General features: G+C 34.3%; 1 protein-coding gene across 1 annotated transcript; it reads left to right on the top strand.

Moving 5' to 3' along the window:
* Positions 1 to 10,630: 10,630 nt before the first annotated feature.
* Positions 10,631 to 16,121, top strand: LOC117985064 (protein phosphatase 1L). The gene is made up of 2 exons (XM_034971782.2): positions 10,631 to 11,778; positions 12,473 to 16,121. Exons 1-2 carry the CDS (start codon positions 10,774 to 10,776, stop codon positions 12,851 to 12,853), a joined length of 1,386 nt encoding a protein of 461 aa, XP_034827673.1. The 5' UTR covers positions 10,631 to 10,773; the 3' UTR covers positions 12,854 to 16,121.
* Positions 16,122 to 16,705: the final 584 nt, after the last annotated feature.

The raw sequence follows: 16,705 nt of genomic DNA, 5'->3' as shown, positions 1-16,705 counted from the left end.
TCGTAAATTAGGGATGGCGTGACAGCAGGAAAACCGTAACTTTTTAGTGATGTCCTTTTTACAGATTTTAACGGTTTTGCTATTAATTACCGATTTTCAGTATTTATCGGTAATCCTACTAATAATTTATTAAGAAATTTAGTTTTTCAAAAAAAAATCAATCAAATTTATCAAAATATAAAAACTTTATTTAGAATAGACAATAACCATGTTCCAGTTGTAATTGACGATAAGTGTTCATCTGTATTCTTAAGCTGTGGGCCACATCTCTGCTGAAGACTTGCGCAGCAAGTTTCACCTGTAATGCATGGTTATTTTTTTATAGATAATTATGTTAATAAACTAAATTTGATAATGCAATTTAGATTTAAAGTAGACATTGGGTTTAAAATATAATTAAAGAATTTAAATGAGTAGTTTGGAAATTCATTAGGATTCAAATTTTTATTCAAAAAATTATCTTTTATGCTCATAATTATACTATCCTAAACCTAATTATCCTAATCCTAATGTTAATATTATAAACTAGCCGATGCCCGCGACTTCGTACGCGTGGATTTAGGTGTTTAAGAATCCTGTGGAAACTCTTCAATTTTCCGGGATAAAAAGTAGCCTATGTCCTTCCCCGGGATGCAAGCTATCTCTGTACCGAATTTCGTCAAATCGGTTGAACGGTTGAGCCGTGAAAAGCTAGCAGACAGACAGACAGACACACTTTCACATTTATAATATTAGTATGGATGTGAAAGTGTGGATGTTTGGATGTTTGTTACTCAATCACACAAAAACAGCTGAACGGATTTGGATGAAATTTGGAATGGAGATAGATTATACCCTGAATTAACATATAGGCTGCTTTTTATCCCGGAAAATCAAAGAGTTCCCGCGGGATTTTGAAAAATGAAAATCCACGCAGTCGCTGGCATCACCTAGTATGCTCATAATTATCTTCGTCACTATTGGGCGCCGACCCTGGTTATTGGTACTTCTTGTTTTTATGGTGTCTATGTGATCACGTGATGAGATTTTTGTACGCTGAAACTTAAAATTGACCAACAACAAGGTCTACAACCCATAGTTTCAGAGACAGTGCTTTCAAAAACGTGATAACATAGACACCACGAAAACAAGAAGTTTTAGTACCAATAACTAAGGTCTGCGCACCATAGTTTTATTGGATTTTTTCCATGGCAAGGACATTATCACAAAGCTATTGTTACAAAACAAATGTTCAGTTACTTGCCTTCAACTTGTCATATCAATTTGGTTTCACATGCTTGTCTGTTAATTTGGTAGACCATCCAACACCTGCCACACCATCAACAGCAAACAGCTTCTCGATGTAGTCCCAGTGAGCACGCTGACTACCGATGAGCAAGTCCTTCTTCTGAAAATTATTGTGGAAACATTTGAGTAAATGTGGGACATCATATATATGATATATTTATGACTCAGTGGTTGAGAGTAATGAGTAATAGAAGTTGTTGGCTCTAAAATAGAGTGCTGAATTAAATCTGGTGACTTCTGTTTGTCAGGAATCGGGATATTTGGCAAGGGATTTACTAAATCTATAGGACTTGAAATAACAGAAGCTTGCTCATTCCTACTTTGTTTGTCTGTTTGTGAAGTCGATGGGATATCGACTATGTTAACATCGAGGGGTTTACCAGTCTGTAAAGGGGATATCTCTAGAAATTTGTCAATTTTAAAATGTACTATACCAGGGTTTTTAGAAGACTGTGTAATATGCAAATTCAGCGTGGGAATTGAATCTTTTGTCAATCTATTATTTACGATATACCGAGGTAAGAATGGGATTCGCAAATCCTGACATTTTTTAATTGCCTAAGGGAGTACTTACGCAAATATGTACAGTTAATCAACCATGCTTTCCATCTAGTTGTGTCGGTAAAAAGTACGGCGTGTAAATGTAGGGTGCTTTTACACTTAGGTACACTACACTGCCTCATATCAGATAAAAAGGATACTAGGTATTTAGAAACACTAACAATTATTACTAAGCCTAAATTAGGCAGGCAAGTTTAAAGAGCACATCCACTATATCTCTCAATTAAAACAAAAACATAAAAAACTGAAAATAGAAATATAAAACGAATATCCTGTTATAACTGCAGCACACTTTAAGGTTTAAACTCTCGCAATGGATTAAGGAGAAAAATTGAGTTTTTTAGGTTAGGTTATAAAATCTCTCAAAACCGACATGTTTTTATTTCGAAATTCTATGTAATGAAAGCCGATTGGATCTAATCACCGACCAATAAGATTTGAGCAAAAAATATCATAGTGTGCTGTATGTACATGTGCCTTTAATACTGTGTGAGTGGAGCGAGATAGTCCTGTGGATTTCGAAAGAGGAATAGAAAGTGCGAAAGAAATGGACTGATGCATCTTTTATGGCCCTCAGTTGACAGGGCCTGCGTTGCATTACTGTCTAACTAAACTAGCGGCACGCTATGATGGCCGGTTTGACGTTTGTCCGCTCATGAAGTTCCGTATTAATTGATAACGACTTTGAAGGAAATAATTGTATTACTTTATTGACGATAGTGATGTGCAGAGATTCATAAATTTTATCGAATGTAGTTTTAGGTTTAGGACTCAAAATTTATTTATTAAATTGATTTCTTAAATGTATACAAGTGTAGAAAAATCAGTTTGCACCATTTAAGGGGTGAATGTACTTGTGAATATGAACAATTTTCACTATGTGGACAAACCTCTGAAATCGCAAAAAAATATCAATAAATTTTTAAAAATGGAATCTAATACGATCGTCACATAGGATCGCTGGCTTTATTAATTATGGCCTTTTGTGGCACCTTTTTCGGTATCTTTTGTATTCATATGTTTCTTGTGTGCATATAAAGTATGTATATTCATTTTCGTTCAAATATTCAGTTCGTTCAAATAAATTAAATAAACATATACATTTTTGTTTTATTAAACCTATTTAATCAGGTACAAAAACAAAACTTAATTGTTTTTTGTTCGAGAATAAATTGACATTCCACATCACTATTGTAATGTGTCAAACCGGCCATCATAGCGTGCCGCTAGTGTAGCTTAACGCTTAGTTGGAGGGGAAAGGGCAATCAGTCACCATTCCTAAGACCATTGTCTAATATTCTTTTTTAAAAATTAAAAAAAAACAGGAGACCGCTTGGATCGCAGACCGCTTCTGCGCAAATTCTATTTGTTTATTTTTAACCTACTTTAAAAAACAGAGGTTCCCAATTCGACTGTAGGTATGTTTTTAAAAATATTTCTATTCTAAATTAATGTAACTACTAAACGCTCACGCGCCGACCTCGAAACAAAGGCTCTCGAAAGTACTCTGTGGGCTCTCGCCTCTCGAGATCGGTCATTTTTAATCGGTCTACTCTGGCTGGATTGTCACTCTGTGGTCTGAACTCAGACTAAGAATAAGGAAACTTGTCAAACGCGTATACCCGAAAGGGACAAAACAACAAAAGAATTAATAATACTAACGTATGAAAGGTTATGTTTTATAATTTGCGTTTGCTACAACTTTTACACATCAATGCAACATAAATGGCTTCCACACCTTCAATACTAAATTTAAAACAGAAAACTAAATAAAAACTCGTAATATTCGCAATAAATTACCTACTATCACAGAGGTTTGTTGGGCACGAACTACAACGTGCCCAACAAAAAAAAGCTAAACTATGACAAAGACAAAAAACTGTGTTTACGTCTCTATCACTCTTCAGAGCTTTTCTATACACCTAGCTTGCTCTAACAAGGTATTATTATTTTAGTGCCAAATCTACCTTGATTCTGATTCTTAATCTGAGGGTCTGAACCATAGATTATCTACTATAGTCTGAACATAGTGATGTACTGGTTACAGGTGGTTACATACTCTTTGGTAGTTATTATATAGGTACCTACAGGACTTGCGTTTTTGGCGGGAAACGCGAAGCGCGCTTTTTAATTGAAAATTGTTAAAAATATAGTTTTTGAGTGTAAATAGTACATTATTTTGTAAATAGTTTTCGTTAAACTGTGGTACAATGCCGTCAGATAGTGACGGCGGTGATTTGGAACCAGCAGCGGGCAAAAAGAGGAAGAAAATGCAAAAGGAGAAACCCTCTGAAAGTGATGGTGCAAAATACAAACCATTTATAAAACCAGGGTATCGCCGGGCGTACGGCGATACTAGTACCAATTCAGAATTCCCTGTATACGTAGAAAGCACAGAAGATATCAAACTAGGAAACAAAAATCCCCTAGTGGTATCCAAATATTTTAAACAAGTAAAAGGTGTAAGTGAAAGTAGGCGCATAAACGCTACTAAAATTATGCTTGTCTTCAAACAAGCGACAGCGGCTAATGACTTTTTGAAGCACGAGTGCCTTTCAGTTTATAAACTTCGAGCGTTCATCCCGGCGTCCTCTGTGGAAAGGGTAGGGGTGGTTAGGTTCATTCCAAAAGAATCTAGCAATCAGGAACTATTCAATAAACTCTCCTCGGAAAGTGAAGTAATAGGTGTAAAGAGATTTTTGAAAAAAGTGGGAGAGGAGCTAATTCCTCTGTCCACTATCAGTGTAATTTTCAGCGGTACTAGTCTACCGCAGTACATTTATTTGGACAACTGGAGATACAAAGTTTTCACTTATGTTCCTCCTTTAATGCAATGTTTTAAATGTATGAAATTTAACCATTATGGGAAAATTTGTAAAAATCAGCAAATATGCTCACGGTGCGCTGGTGAGCACCATTACAAGGACTGCACGACGGATACACTGAAGTGCAGCAATTGTGGGGGTGCGCATCTTGCAATATCAAAAACGTGTCCTGTAAAGGCAGCGAGAATGGAGAGGAACAAAAAAGAAACCTACTCAAAAGTAGTTCAAATAAGTAGTGCGAGTTTCCCTCCACTCCCAAAGCCTCAGAGCCCTCAGACATATCAAAAAAGCCAAACTACATACTCACAGCCTAAGCAAACTACACAGACAAAGACAGAAATTTCACACAATGATATTGTAAATAACTCTAAGCTTTTAGGAGCCATAGTAAACACTTTGGTTACAATAGGGAACTCTAATAATATTAAGACTACTAATCAAATCAAAGAAACATTTTTAGAACATTTAAATAAAATATAATGGATTCTCACCTAACTATTGTGCAGCATAATATCCAAAGTATTAACAATAAGAAACCCTTGGTTAAAACATTTTGGAACAACATAATATTGATATTTTGCTATTAAATGAGACCTGGCAAAAAAATACAAGTAATCCTATTAGATTTTCAGGATATAATTTTGTAGGAAAAAATGCAAATAATGAACATGGTGGAGTAGGCATTTTATTAAAAAATACATTAAAATATAAAATATTGCCAACACAATTTTATCAAGATGTCCAGTCCATAGCAATTTCTCTAGAAACTAATATTGGTTCCGTGTCGATTCTATGTGTTTATTGTCCACCTAAAAATAACAATTATTGTAGAATTAATAAACTTAAAAATATTATTGCTAGCTTACCAAAACCTTGTATAGTCTCAGGAGATTTTAACGCGCATCATATTGCTTTTGGGTGCAGTTGTACAAATTCAAGAGGCAAAACATTGTTTGAAATTTTTGATGAACATGACCTATGCCTGTTAAACACAGGTGTATCTACTACAGTACAAAGACCTAATGCAAATAGCTCTGCTATAGATGTGACAGGGGTGAGTCCCGTACTAGCACCTCTATGTGAATGGTCAGTGGGTGACGATCCTTTGGGTAGTTACCACTATCCAACATTTACAAAATTAAGCCTAGTTCCATCTAAATATTCTGTCAATGACAAAGTAGAGAAATTTCTATTTCATAAAGCAGATTGGACCAAATATTATGCAAAATCAGAGGAATACTTTAAAGGTATAACTTTTGATGAAAAAGATCCTTCACAGTCTTATGATAAGTTCTGTGAAGTTTTAAATACTCTTAGAAAAGAATTCGTTCCTTATGTAAAAATTGAAGGTCCTAGACTTTTTAAAACTCCTGCTCCTTGGTGGGATGAAAACTGTGAAGTTGCTGTTAAAAATTCGAGAGAAGCTTTACAGTTATATAAAAGAAATGGGTTGATGGAAAATTACATTAATTATAAACAATTGGATGCACAAAAAAAATTAATAATTAAGGATGCTAAGAAAAATAGTTGGTACAAGTTATGTTCAACATTCAATAGATATACTCCTATTACTCGAGTATGGAATTATATGAAAATGTTTAAACGTATTAAAAACCCACCACAGCATAAAAATGATGTATGGATTCCCGATTTTATTTCAAAATTTAAACATGATAACAATAACACAACGTTAAATACCTCTGTTTTCGAATTTAATAATGATTCTGACAAGCATATGTTACTTTTAAAGCCTTTCACTTTTGCAGAATTTAATATAGCACTTAAATCAAGAAAAAACTCTACACCCGGCTTAGATAACATTCCATATATAATGATTAAAAAATTGCATAAATTAGGTCAATTAGCTTTACTTGATATATTTAATAGGCTATGGGATAATCAATGTGTTCCAGAGAGTTGGAAGATCCAATGTATAGTACCGATTTTAAAACCTGATAAATCTTCATCTGATTGTAATTCATACAGACCAATATCACTAACATCATGCATAGGAAAATTATTTGAACAAATGCTAAAACTGAGATTAGATTATTTTACAGAAAAAAATAAATTATTACCAACATTCCAATACGGTTTCCGAAAAGGAAGAAGTGCTAATGAGAGTTTGACATCATTTGTATCGGATTTAAGAAGCTGTAAGTTATCAAAAGATGCTGCAGTATGTGTATTTTTGGATATAGAAGGTGCTTATGATAATGTTGATTTAAACCAGATTATTACTTCTCTTCATGAAATTGGCATTCCTGGAAAAATGTTAAAATGGCTATCAAATTTTTTAAATAACAGAAAGTTTTATGTTAAGCATAATAATATACTTCATGGACCTAACTCAACAAGTAAAGGCCTTATGCAAGGTGCATCATTATCTCCAATTTTATACAATTTATATACCTCTCAAATTGAGAAATATGTAACAACAAAGGATGTTAAAATTTTACAATTTGCAGATGACTTGTTATTATATAGTGTAAATAAAAATGTAGAAATAGCTGTAAATAATGTTAATTCAGCATTGACTCAGGTGCAAAATTATTACCAAAACACTTTAAAATTAAGTATTAATACCTCTAAAAGTTCATGCATGGTATTTGGTGGACCAGTAGATGTAAACATTAAATATAATAACTTAGATGTTCCAATTGTAAGAAATAAGAAGTTCTTAGGAGTAATTTTTGATACAAAACTAAAATTCGATGCTCACATTAACTACATTTGTAAAAATGCATTAAAAAGCATTAATCTTATTAGATGTTTAGCTGGTACATTTTGGGGTTCAGATCCCAAAGTTCTGACTTTGTTGTACAAAAGTATGGTTAGAAGTCATTTTGATTATAGCTGTCTTGCGTATATGCAAACTAATCCATCGTTGTTGAAAAAATTGGATGTCATTCAAAATATAGGTTTGAGAATAATAAGTGGAGCAATGCGGTCTACACCTATTAATTCAATGGAAGTAGAAACATGTATCCCTCCTTTGCCGGTGAGACGTGTTTATTTGGCTGAAAAGTTTTGTTTGAAGGAACTATTCGCTAACTCCAACTTGGTAAACAAATTATTACTTCCACAGGATTTATTAAAAGTTACTGAAGCATCAATTGAAACTCTACAACCTACAGCGGAAGCACTTCTTTCCGGTAAAGGACCTACTATGTCAATGATTATGACTTATATGCATAGTATTGCTAGTAAGATAAATGTGAATGACGTTTGGCCTATGTATGATTGCCACTATGATGTAATAAACCTCGGAAATAGAATACACATCACTGATATTAAATCCAATTTAGACTTCCTATTGTTCATTGAAGAAAATTGTAAAAATCATTATAGGATATATTCGGATGGTTCTAAAAATGAGAACTTTGTAAGTTCTGCTTTCTATGATTCACAGTTAAAAAAATGTAGATCATATAAATTAAACTCTGACTGCAGTGTGTTTACTGCTGAATGCGTTGCCCTGTTCAAGGCATTGGAATATATCAAAGAAGAATTAATGTTTAAAATTAATAACTATGTTTTAATAACAGACTCGAAAAGTGTTCTTTTAGCTATAAATAATTTTAATTTTAGTAATTATAAATTAGTTTATATTATTTTCCAAATTAAAAATGTACTACTTAATTTAAAACAAAGGGGAATTAATATAGAATTTGTTTGGGTACCCTCCCACAGAGGCATAACAGGAAATGAAGTGGTTGATTCTGCTACAAGAAGAAGTAATTTTTATGAAGATTGTTCAAGTAGCATCAAAGTGCCATTTACGGATTTATGCAATACAATTAAAATAAGACAAAAGAAATTGTGGAGTGAAGTGTGGGATGTGACTAATAAAAATAAAGGAAAATGGTATGCGGAAATTCAAAAGGAAATACCAATACAACCATGGTATTTCAAAACAAAGTGTGAATCTAGAAAATTTACATCATTAATGAATAGACTGAGATTTGGTCACTGTCTGGTGCCAACACACCTGAATAAAATAAAAATACTAAACAGTAAAAAATGCAACTATTGTGATTATGAGGAGGCTGATGTTAATCATATGATACTCAAATGTCCAGCTTTTGGCATACAAAGACTTATATTAGCCAGTGATCTAAACACTATAAATATGGAACAAAAACAAAAAATTGATTTTCCCCGCCATGTAAAGGACTTGTTGTGTAAAACGTCATATTTTAAGTCTATTTTTAATTATATAAGTAATACTATAAATAAAGTGTAAAAACGTTAGACTAATTAGTTATAAGCAATTTTGTATTTTTAGAATAATATTTAGTTATAAGCAATTTTGTATTTTTAGAATTTGTAAATTTTTGAAAGGCCTTAAAGGACTGTTATCCAGGGCCGTAAAATAAATTTAAAAAAAAAAAAAAAAAAAAGGTACCTACTTGTAGGCATGTCGATGTCAAAGGAATTCTTACTGTCATGGATTCTATTAAAAAGGAATGTTTTATGAGAAGAGTGATTTGACAAGGACATGCGGGATTGTCACTTAGAATGGAAGGATTGCAATTGATCATAATATTAGCGGAGGCATAGCTAGGATTAGCTTAGAATAATCATTATTGGAGATGGCTGGTAGCATGATTAATATTGGTGTGATTGCGATATTGATTGGTTGATTCTGAAATGACCCGGTTGGTAAAAAATCATCGATGACTCTCGTGCAATGTTGAAATGGATTAGACAATGAGTTTCCCATGAGATCGAATAGCTTACATTCTACCTGGTTCCTGTGGTGGTCGCTTACTTGTGTGGATAGCGGTCGTGGCACACGGCGCATGATGCTATGGTGTTCATTATGCAGATGTGCACAGAGTGGAGAAGAGCGTTCATGAAGTTGTGATTGATTACCTTGAGATGATTGGATAACGGAATAGGTCATGATTTGATTGAGAGGTTGCAATGGCAATTGCGCCCTAATCACATGATGTAGTGTTTAGCTCAGGCTAGCTAGTTTAGAGTGAGGTGAGGGGTGATGGGAGGCGACCATAGGTAGGGTTAGGTTAGGGTGATGTGGTTGGGGTGCCAGCCAGGTAACCTCCAAGTGTGCCTGTGTGCCGCTGGTCCCTTTTGGATGCCTTCGGGCCTCCGAGGGGAAGAGCAGTATTCGGGCTGGTGCACCCCGGTAACATGGCTAATAATCTCTCTTCGGGGATATTGTTAGCCATGGCTAATGACCTGGCAAGGGGAGGTTTCTCCGCGTGTCCCTCTGACTCGCAGAGGGCACAGTGGACGAGGCGGAGGATGGGACGCGGGCGACGTGCGCGGGATCACGTTGTTGCCCGTTGGGTCCCCGGGGGGAGGAGGCGCACATCGTTGGTGCGCCTCGGACGTGTGGTGGGGGACCTCGTGAGCGGGGTCCTCGGTGGACGGTCCGCCTCGGCGGATGTCGCTGACTGGGTCGCGGTGGTTTGCTTCGGCGTTCCCGTGACCCAGTCGCCAGGCGACATGCAGAAATGCCGCTGGGTTTTAGTGAGTATTCCGGTCGCCTCTCGGCCGGCGAGTCCCACATACCTTCCCTCCAGTTAGTTGGCTGGCTTGTTAGCATTGATTACTGCATTCTGATGTCGGCTGAGGATTAATAATAATAACTATCGGTCATTCTTCTCCTTCCTATTTCTGATGTACGTGTCTAGAGTGCCTATATACTTTTTGGTCTGGAACCCAGAGCCCTAAAACCAGTTAAAAAATCTCTTAGAGCAGTAGGTAGGTAGTATGTGGGTAGTATATATTATAATATAAATAGGCCTTAAAAGACTGTTATCCAGGGCCGTAAAATAAATTAAAAATATATATATATATATATATATCATATATAAATGTACTCTGTGGATTACTGGTCTGTGCTCTGTGGAGTAGGTCTCTGGATGGTCTCTGGTCTATCTATCATATTATATCGATAATCTATGCATATATCCTTTTATCCTTTTATTTCTGGTCGGTGATCATATATGTTAGGTATTGGTCTGTGTATCTATGTCTATTGCTTGAATTTATAAAATTGCAATTGCAAGTTCGCGAAGTCCTATTGAAAAATAGTTTTATTATTTTCAATTGTATTTGCTTCAAGGACATGGAAGACGAATTAGAAGACAAGGTAGTACACCAAACTTATGTGTCGTTTATGAAAATTCTATCGCGCTTTACGAACAGTGTTGCGTTTGACACTCCATTGAGCTATTTATGGAAGATGGTCCGACTCTACTTACTTCGATCAGAAGTGTTAGTGTTTACTCTTGCTCTCATTATATTCTTCATGTATCTGCAAACGCTTGGGCTATGGAGCCGGACGCTGCTGAGCAGGCTGTCGCAAGCCATGAGCCCGCTGAATGCCGTGCAGCGCATGAAGTTAATGGAAGGCTCCGAAGCTGACAAACAAAGCTGGGAGCTGAAAGGCTCTCAAAGTGCGGCTTATGCAATCAAAGGCAGACGAATGCATATGGAAGACAAGTTTATTATTAACGAAAATATAAATAGCACCGGCATATCGTTGTTCGCTATATTTGATGGCCACGGCGGAGAGTTTGCCGCCAACTACGCTAAAGACCACCTTATACAAAATTTATACAACAAAGTTGTCGAATTATGTGCTTTCAAAGACGGCAAGATAGTTATCACACCGCAGAGAGACAGCCCGGAGGAGCCACCTAAGGAGGCGAGCAATATTGATGTAGAGAGAAAAAGTAGTTTTAAAAAGTCTTCAAGTACAGCTGACGATACTACAAAAAAAGAGATAACCGATCCAGAACTCTTGGCTCAGCTGTCCAAAGCGAGACCAATAATCACAAGGGAAGTAAAGCCAACCAAAGCAGTAAGAAATGTAGCAGTCCCATTGTCAAGTTATGTAGACAAAGGGAAGATAAATTATGGCAAACTATTGACAGATGAGGTTTTAGCTGCTGACAGATTGCTTGTAGAGGCTGCCAAGCGCACCATGAATGTAGCAGGGACCACTGCTTTGATAGCTGTGTTAGAAAACAACCACCTGATTGTAGCTAATGTAGGTGACTCAAGAGGAGTAATGTGTGACAGTCGTGGTAATGCAATACCTGTATCATTTGACCACAAACCTCAGCAGGTAAGTTGTCTATTATTTATTCAAAATTGATTTATGAGATGTAGTTTTTATTGTGAGTTAATTCTTACCTTTTCATGGCCCATCAGTTAACAATTTTGATGAAATTTGGTACAGAGATGGCTTGCATCCTGGACATAGACGGAAGGATAAAAAGCCTTTGTCCTTAAAGCTCTAGAAGAGCATAAGTTTTATCTTTTTATCCAAGAAATTAAAGTCTTACTGCTGTGCTCAGAGTCGCTAATCTTTACTTAAGATCAAGTTAATATGAGACAGATATATGTGAGAGATATAGCTCTCTCGTTTTAACTAAACTATTAAGTGACTCTGATTGAAAAACCTAATTCACACAAAATCTATCATCTAGTACAGCAGTCTCCAAATTTTTAGTGAGCTGAAAATGCCTGATACCTGGCGAACCATGGTTTATTATGGCTACATTGTATTTATAGTAAAGAAAACTCACACAAAAAAAATAAGCTAATAAACGTTTTTAGATAGATCTTGGCCCTTTTGACTTACAGAGGAATCTTAGGTTAAAAAGTTTGGAGACCACTCATCTAACTTCGGCGGGGAGGGGCGATGCACGCACAACAGACGGAAACGTTTAAGTGCGGAAACCAGCCCAGAGTGAAGAAAGTAAGACCACTCATCTAAAAGATAATAAAACATTTACGAATTGTGTTTTGTTCAACAGGTGCGTGAACAAAAAAGGATTGAGGCAGCTGGAGGTTACATTGCCTTCAATGGAGTGTGGAGGGTGGCTGGCATCCTGGCAACCTCAAGAGCAATGGGTGATTATCCACTCAAAGATAAAAACTTTGTTATAGCAGATCCAGATATTCTTACCTTTAACTTAAATGACCACAAACCCATGTTCTTAGTCTTAGCATCAGACGGTTTATGGGACACATTCTCAAATGAGGAAGCTGTTAGATTTATAAAGGAACGCTTAGATGAACCAGATTATGGAGCTAAAAGTCTAACCCTCCAGGCTTACTACAGAGGATCGGTTGATAACATTACAGTTCTAGTCATAAAATTTTCAGATACTAACTGGCTAACAGTAACTCAGTAGTGCAACTCTCATGGACATATTCAGATTGTTACTTACTGAAACTTAGCTGATTTTATGAGTAGCAAATTTTATGAACCTAAAACTTATAGAAGACAAAATTTGTATTAAAAAAATACCTAGATGATGCTGGCGACAGCTGTTTTGGGTTTTTTAAATTCCTGTGGGGAACTATGATTTTCTGGGATAATAAGTAGCATCAGTCTCCGGCATGCAAGCTATCTTTGTACTAAATAGATGGTGTCTGTGATTTCTTAGGTGTGAATTTAGATTCAAAATCACCCAAGAAAGAAAGAATAAGTTTTTAAAAATCACATGGGAAATTCTTGATTTTTCAGGACAAAAGTAGCCCTTCCCCGACAGGATGCAAGCTATCTCTGTGCCAAATGTCAAAATCGTTTTGTAACACCATCCAGATTTAAGAGTAGTCTTTAATATAAATAATAAAATTGTGCTAAATAATAATATGTTTTGTAAAAATTTACCATTTTTAAAGTAATAAAAAGTTTCATAATTAAATTTTTATTATCGATGTTTGATAAATTTCTAACTAAATTAATTATATGTACCTATCAGACTTTAAATAATATTAGTGATTCAATAAATATATTTTGTAAAGGAAACTTAAACTGTGTGGTTGTGAATGTTAATTGGAAGAATTCTAGAAGACTATTTATTTGTATTAATATAATGCAATTTTATTGTTTTCCAGAAGTTAGATAGCTTGCTTTATAAAAACCAATTTATAGTTTGATTGATATCTTATGTTGAAATATAAAATGTTTAACTGAAAGATGCAGTTATAGGCCCTGGAGATTGCAATAATAATATTACAAACAATTTTACTTATTGCTTTATAATTCTAGAATATAATTCACAGTTCCTAGAATATAGTAGCAGAACATTTGCTCATTAATCATAATGCAAAGTTATACAAATACAGTGTACACTATATAGCGAAATTGAAGGAAATGGGTGGGTATTTTAGTGTATTATAAAGAGTTTTTGTCAAACAGAAAGTAAAAGAAAACCATATAATTTTATGAATAACTGGTTAACAATAGAACGATAGGAAACAGTAAGTAAATACGTGCTACAATAAACAAAAATACATTTCCAAGAATTGTATTAGGCATACGAAATATTTACGACTCTATATCAGAATGGTATTTAAGGTCAATGAAATTAATGTTTATTGTGGTCTAAATAATGACGTATTGTTTCGCTATTGAGAGTGGTTGCTACGCTATATAAAATGTTTCAATATAATGATAACAATGTAACCCAAACGAACCTAGGAGTTTTTCGTTAAATAGAAGTTCGCAATAAAGGGTTTACATTTACACTGTATAATATATTAAGTTGTTAATAGCTGTAAGTTGCAGCATCATAGTTCCTTATCTTGTAAAATGATTGTGATTTCAAAGCCTTTTTTTGATTTTGCCAAATATCTTATTTCTATTAGGTTCTGCATTTTATGCCCAAGCTTTATTTAGCTATTGTAGGTATATTAGGTTTTTACCTGTGGTGCTAGTCGATGATGATATTCGCACATTACAGGCAACGCTAAAAAATTACAGCGCTTATTGGTGTTCTGATGTCTTTGAACAGTTTTTGTGTGCGTAGCGTTCAGTGTTCTGTAATTTGCAATCACCTTAACACTTCATTCTATCGCGCATAATTTATTGCGTTATACTAATATTTAGTGTAATTTTAATGTGAATATTGGCTAAGCCATTTTTGTTGTGATAGTATTAAGTAATTTACTAAACAAAAATTATATGACGATAACATATTTTTGGATTCCAATCTAAAGTTTATTTATACTATAATGTTTACTCAATTATATTAATAAGTACAAATTTATGTTTATGGTGACTCCTGATATTGTAATTTTTTTTAAATTATTTAATTTAAAAAATCTTACAATTTTTTTTGCATAATGTTCTCCAATTGGGGCCAAAAGCATTCTAATTTGCCGCAAAAGTCAGATGTGTATTTTACAAGAATGCTATTATTGCTATGATATTATGGCATCTAGCTTTTCAGTTTTCAATATAAAAAAAATTGTTCCTGATTATATCCTTATTTTTTAATTAACAATAAAATCTGAAGTGATCATCAATTTTGATAATTTAACTCCAATTACATATTATGGTCATCAAATCATAGAAATTATACATTTACGGCTGAAATTAATATAGGTAATCAATCTATCTGTAATTTGTTGATAAGTGTCAGCAATGTAAAGTTGTTGATTTTCAAAAAATACCATTCAATTTATAATTTTTATGATTGTGTTTTACATAACATTTCAAGGAAATTTCTAAATTATTTATATGTACCATACTATTCTTGACAAATACGAGTCTGGTCAACGAAAGAAGAGACTGGAAAAGCACAGCAAATTCAAAAAATATCAGTATGGCAGCCCCAAAATTAAAATAGTGGACCTGTAATAACCTAATTTGATACTTTAGAATTCCTTATTTTTTTTTGTTATATCAAATTAGGTTATTCCAGGTCTGTTTTACTAATTTTGGGGCTGTCGGTATTGTTTGAATTTGCTGCGCTTTTCCAGTCTCTTCTTTAGTTGGCAAACAATGTTGCTAAGTCATCTCGTCAGATTAGAACGTTAGATGATTATTTATTCATTTCGACTAAGCTTTATAATTTAACAATATACTATCCGCCTTATGTATTGTTGTGTATTTTTATCGTGTGAATAATATCTATATTTTGTGTTGCAATGTATGTACAATATTATGTATTTATGACTTATCTTTTTATTAAAGATAACACAGGTCCATTTGTCATTCGTAAATAATTTCGTTTATCTGAAAATTCAGCAGGTAGTTAGAAACATGTAGAATTTAAGATTTTGGTCATTTTGTTGGTAAAGGATCAGTTCAAAAGTGTAGATATAGCACAATACTCAGACAAATCTTCCTAAAGGAAAAAAGTAAGTTTACATACATTTTTTTAGCAAACCTATGCTTAGTCAAATGATTCTTAATATGTTAAGTAGGTATATCTTTTAAATTAAGTTAAATAAATTACTTACTTTTTAGTAGAGGAAACACAATTGGATTATACGTAAATATTTATTTTGTACCTGTTTATTGTGCTTTGTGTGCAGATCATGTAATAAAATAAAGGAATACTGGTTATGACTAGATATCATTCAAAATAATCATAATACATGTTTGTGTTGTGTATTATATACAGGTAAATAAAATCATTATAACAAATGTGTGTGTTTATTCAGACTTTATTTATTCTTTATTATTAAAAAATATGGGAATATACATACAAACTCATATTAATTATTCATAAAAAGTTTTTACATCTCCAGCGTTGGTTTGTATTCATGAAGCACATGATGCCCGCGACTTCGTCCGCGTGTGTTTAGGTTTTTTTAAAATCAGGTGGGAACACTGCTGTGGATAAAAAATTGACTACGTCAATTTTTGGGACGCTAGCTACCTCTGTACTCTTTCATATAAATTGGTTAAATGGATCGGCCTTTAAGAACACTACGGGACGACAGGTCGAGATGGCAATTGGGGTAAGAGGCGGGGGGACGCCCGCACGGTGGGGAGTTCCCGCCTCGATTGCCATTTCAGCCTGTCACGTAGGTACTATAGGTATACCTCTGATTTTTCGCGATAAAAAGTAGCATAATATGTCCATCCCCGAGATATAAGCTAACTCTGTATCTTTCATCAAAACGGGTCAGTGTTGGGCCTTTGGGCTTGTATAATAATAAGTACCTCATATAATATTAGTATGGGATTTACTGGGCCTCGCATATATTGAATACAAATATTATACAAATGAAAATATCTTTAGAGT

The sequence above is a fragment of the Maniola hyperantus genome, chromosome 1 (genome assembly GCF_902806685.2).
Source record: "Maniola hyperantus chromosome 1, iAphHyp1.2, whole genome shotgun sequence".
In the NCBI taxonomy this organism is placed as follows: Eukaryota; Metazoa; Arthropoda; class Insecta; order Lepidoptera; family Nymphalidae; genus Maniola; species Maniola hyperantus.
This window is presented reverse-complemented; position numbering and strand designations above follow the sequence as displayed.

Excerpts from the sequence above, each read along its gene's own strand:
- LOC117985064 (XM_034971782.2), top strand. The coding sequence starts at position 10,774 with ATGGAAGACGAATTAGAAGACAAGGTAGTACACCAAACTTATGTGTCG. Across the intron at positions 11,779-12,472 it reads TTGACCACAAACCTCAGCAG|GTGCGTGAACAAAAAAGGAT; the intron begins GTAAGTTGTCTA and ends TTTGTTCAACAG.